The sequence below is a fragment of the Heterodontus francisci genome, unplaced genomic scaffold, assembly GCF_036365525.1.
Source record: "Heterodontus francisci isolate sHetFra1 unplaced genomic scaffold, sHetFra1.hap1 HAP1_SCAFFOLD_152, whole genome shotgun sequence".
NCBI classification, from domain to species: Eukaryota; Metazoa; Chordata; class Chondrichthyes; order Heterodontiformes; family Heterodontidae; genus Heterodontus; species Heterodontus francisci.
This window is the reverse complement of record NW_027141229.1, coordinates 3688119-3692066: the sequence shown is the minus strand read 5'-3', so window position 1 is coordinate 3692066 and position 3948 is coordinate 3688119. Positions and strand designations below refer to the sequence as shown.

Here is a 3948-nt window from a genome sequence, read left to right as displayed (position 1 = left end):
CCACTCAAGGATAGTAGTGGGAAGTTGTGTGTGGAATCAGAGGAGGTAGGGGAAGTATTAAATGAATATTTTGCGTCAGTATTTACAGTAGAAAAAGAAAATGTTGTCGAAGAGAAAACTGAGATTCAGTCTACCAGGCTAGATGGGATTGAGTTTCACAAGGAGGAGGTGTTATCAATTTTGGAAAGTGTGAAAATAGATAAGTCCCCTGGGCCAGATGGGATTTATCCTAGGATTCTCTGGGAAGCTAGGGAGGAGATTGCAGAGCCTTTGTCCTTGATCTTTATGTTGTTATTGTCGACAGGAATAGTGCTGGAAGACTGGAGGATAGCAAATGTTGTCCCCTTGTTCAAGAAGGGGAGTAGAGACAGCCCTGGTAATTATAGACCTGTCAGCCTTACTTCGGTTGTGGGTAAAATGTTGGAAAAGGTTATAAGAGACAGGATTTATAATCATCTTGAAAAGAATAAGTTCATTAGCGATAGTCAGCACGGTTTTGTGACGGGTAGGTCGTGCCTCACAAACCTTATTGAGTTTTTCGAGAAGGTGACCAAACAGGTGGATGAGGGTAAAGCAGTGGATGTGGTGTATATAGATTTCAGTATGGCGTTTGATAAGTTTCCCCATGGTCGGCTATTGCAGAAAATACGGAAGTATGGGGTTGATGGTGATTTAGAGCTTTGGATCAGAAATTGGCTAGCTGAAAGAAGACAGAGGGTGGTGGTTGATGGCAAATGTTCATCCTGGAGTGTAGTTACTAGTGGTCTACCGCAAGGAACTGTTTTGGGGCCACTGCTGTTTGTCATTTTTATAAATGACCTGGAAGAGAGTGTAAAAGTGTGGGTTAGTAAATTTGCGGATGACACTAAGGTCGGTGGAGTTGTGGATAGTGCCGAAGGATGTTGTCGGATACAGTGGGACATAGATAGGCTGCAGAGCTGGGCTGAGAGATGGCAAATGGAGTTTATTGCGGAAAAGTGCGAGGTGATTCACTTTGGAAGGAGTAACAGGAATGCAGAGTACTGGGCTAATGGGAAGATTCTTGGTAGTGCAGATGAACAGAGAGATCTTGGTGTCCAGGTGCATAAATCCCTGAAGGTTGCTACCCAGGTTAATAGGGTGTTCAGAAGGCATATGGTGTGTTAGCTTTAATTAGTAGGGGGATCGAGTTTCGGAGCCACGAGGTCATGCTGCAGCTGTACAAAACTCTGGTGAGACCGCACCTGGTGTATTGCGTGCAGTTATGGTCACCGCATTATAGGAAGGATGTGGAAGCTTTGGAAAGGGTGCAGAGGATATTTACTAGGATGTTGCCTGGTATGGAGGGAAGGTCTTACGAGGAAAGGCTAAGGGACTTGAGGTTGTTTTCCTTGGAGAGAAGGAGGAGGTGAGGTGACTTAATAGAGACATATAAGATAATCAGAGGGTTGGATCGGGTGGATAGTGAGAGTCTTTTTCCTCGGATGGTTTTGGCAAACACGAGGGGACATTGCTTTAAGTTGAGGGGTGATAGATATAGGACAGATGTCAGAGGTCGTTTCTTTACTCAGAGAGTAGTAGGGGCGTGGAATGCCCTGCCTGCAACAGTAGTAGACTCGCCAACTTTAAGGGCATTTAAGTGGTCATTGGATAGATATTTGGATGAAAATGGAATAGTGTAGGTCAGATGGTTTCACAGGTCGGCGCAACATCGAGGGCCGAAGGACCTATACTGCGCTGCAATGTTCTAATGTTCTAATGTTCATCAATGAATTAATTCAACAACTGGGTAAAGGGATATTTCAGCACATTCTTCAACTGCTCTTTGAACTGAATCTGGGACACGACATAAATCGCAGTGTTTGTGCAGCAACTCAGGAGCTGCAGCATGTAGCCCAATTCCTGCAGAAAACGAGGTGGACGTGCAGACACAGACACCGACTTCAAATTCCACATCCGTGCCCATATGGAAAGCACCATTAATGCTGTCCACAACAGAATGAAATTGGCCGAGATAACTAAGAGTAAAATAACGGATTTCCTTCGGCTCTCCATCTGTGCATCTCGGCGAGTCTCCCCAGTGCTGTGAGCCCGGAGTCTCCTGCGTCCTCTACTGCTCACTAAAATGTGTCTGATGGTGAGAGCATTGAGTAGCAGAATCACCACACATGGGAGCGCCGGGGTTAGAATGTGATGGAGGAATTCGATTGCGACCCAGACACGAGACATCTGAACTTCACTTGTTACAGAACAAAACCAGTGGTTGTTCCGCAGCCAACACCAATCTGATAACATAAAATACCAGAAGATGTTCTTTAAACTGCTCAGCACAGTCACTGTTCCCAGAGCCACAGCAGCCGTTTTTACGCTGCAATATTTACATTTCAGATTCTGGGAACAAATAGCTACAAATCGATCAAAGGTGAAAGTTGCAGTGAACCAGACAGAACAGTCTGTGGCTGCGTAAAGCAGGACGGCGTGGATATTACACATGGGGATGGACCGCAGGAACTGAAACTGTCCCCAATAAACAATGGGAATCTGTCTCAATATTAGGTCCAGGATAATGACCAGTAGATCCGCCGCTGACATGGCCACCAGGTAGCGAGTGACACATTTGGAGAGACCGCACTTCCTCTGAGACAGGACCCCAATCGTCAGCAAGTTAACTGTGAGGAAGGTAAATAAAGAGAGAAATTATAGATCAGACTGGAGCAAAGTTACCAGTTTGATTGAGGACTTATTGAGATTTCCAAATATGTCACTGTATCCAATGAGATGCTGAAATGATTGGACCTGAAATAACAAGCGGGAAGGTCTGTGATACGATGGAAGACAGGGGAGATGAAATGACTAAAGGGTGTTATTGAAATTATTAAACTCAATGTTAATCATAATCCTACCCTCCCTCCTTTCCTTTTATGGTTTAAAAAGTGTTCAGCTTCTCATCTCTCCCAGGTCTGATCTGAAACATCAACTCTGTTTCTCTCTCCTCAGATGCTGCCTGACCTGCTGACTATGTCCAGCATTTTCTGTTTTTATTTCAGATTTTCAGCATCTGCAGCACTTTGGTCCTGCATCGAAAGTTAAATGTTGAACAGACTGAGAGATTCCCTCACCTCTGACAAGCAGCACAGATTTCAATTCAATTATTTTAAAACAATGATAGGGAATGAGACCACAAAAAAAATCAATGAAACAAATAATCTCAATCGTCACTAAATTAACTATAAATAAGGGAAATTACCGGAAAATTATAGATCAGCTTGGAAGTAAAATACAATAGGTTGAAGGAGTTTGGATTGACATTTATAAATGTGTTACCATATTCGGTGTGTATCTAATTATTGGACGAGTGACACGGATTTCAGCTGGAGATAGGCAGCTGAATTTAATACAGCCAGTGGGGTTCCTGACGGTTGCCGAAAATATGAGGGGAACCCTGTCTTGGCAATTCAGAACCAAGAAACAGCGCATTTCAGTGGCGTTGGGACAGTTAACTGCCTGGGCCATCGTTCACATCCCTGCTGAACAATCAGATGGCCAGCAGCTCAGTAGCATTGGCAAAGCCACCGGTCGTAATGCAACTAGCAATACTACATCAGGCCTGGATGCAGCACCATCGCTGGAGCTCTAAAACCAATGTGAGTTTGGCAAGGACACCCAGGGCCAGTCAGCTAGTAGGGGTGATTACTGTTCATCCAACAGGCTTGAGACCAGGACCATGACAAGAGACCTGGACCCCTGTTGAGTGTACCGAGGACACCGAGGCAATTGGGAGTAGGATCACTGTCAGTACTATACCAGACCTGGGACTAGGACAATTCCTGGAGAACCAGGACCTCAGGCGTGTGAACGAGGCTGTTGGGGCCAGTGGTAGATTTGCCACACTGTTAGTAAGCAGCAGGACCATTGCTGGAGACCCTGGACCTCAGGTAGGTGTTACGTGGTTGCTGGGACCAATAAGCC

At 45.1% G+C, this 3948-nt stretch overlaps 1 protein-coding gene across 1 annotated transcript; it reads right to left on the bottom strand.

The window, feature by feature from the left end:
- Positions 1 to 1752: 1752 nt before the first annotated feature.
- LOC137362488 (probable G-protein coupled receptor 139) lies at positions 1753 to 3492 on the bottom strand. Its single transcript, XM_068026869.1, has 2 exons — positions 3378 to 3492; positions 1753 to 2648 (listed from the first exon to the last, which is right to left on the bottom strand). The coding sequence occupies exons 1-2, from the start codon at positions 3490 to 3492 to the stop codon at positions 1753 to 1755; spliced, it is 1011 nt and encodes a 336-aa protein (XP_067882970.1).
- Between the last annotated feature and the right edge of the window lie 456 nt (positions 3493 to 3948).

Coding starts and splice junctions, on each gene's coding strand:
- LOC137362488 (XM_068026869.1), bottom strand. CDS start 3,492: ATGGCCCAGGCAGTTAACTGTCCCAACGCCACTGAAATGCGCTGTTTC. Junction 2,649..3,377: donor CGTCAGGAACCCCACTGGCT/GTATTAAATTCA, acceptor CCTTCCTCACAG/TTAACTTGCTGACGATTGGG.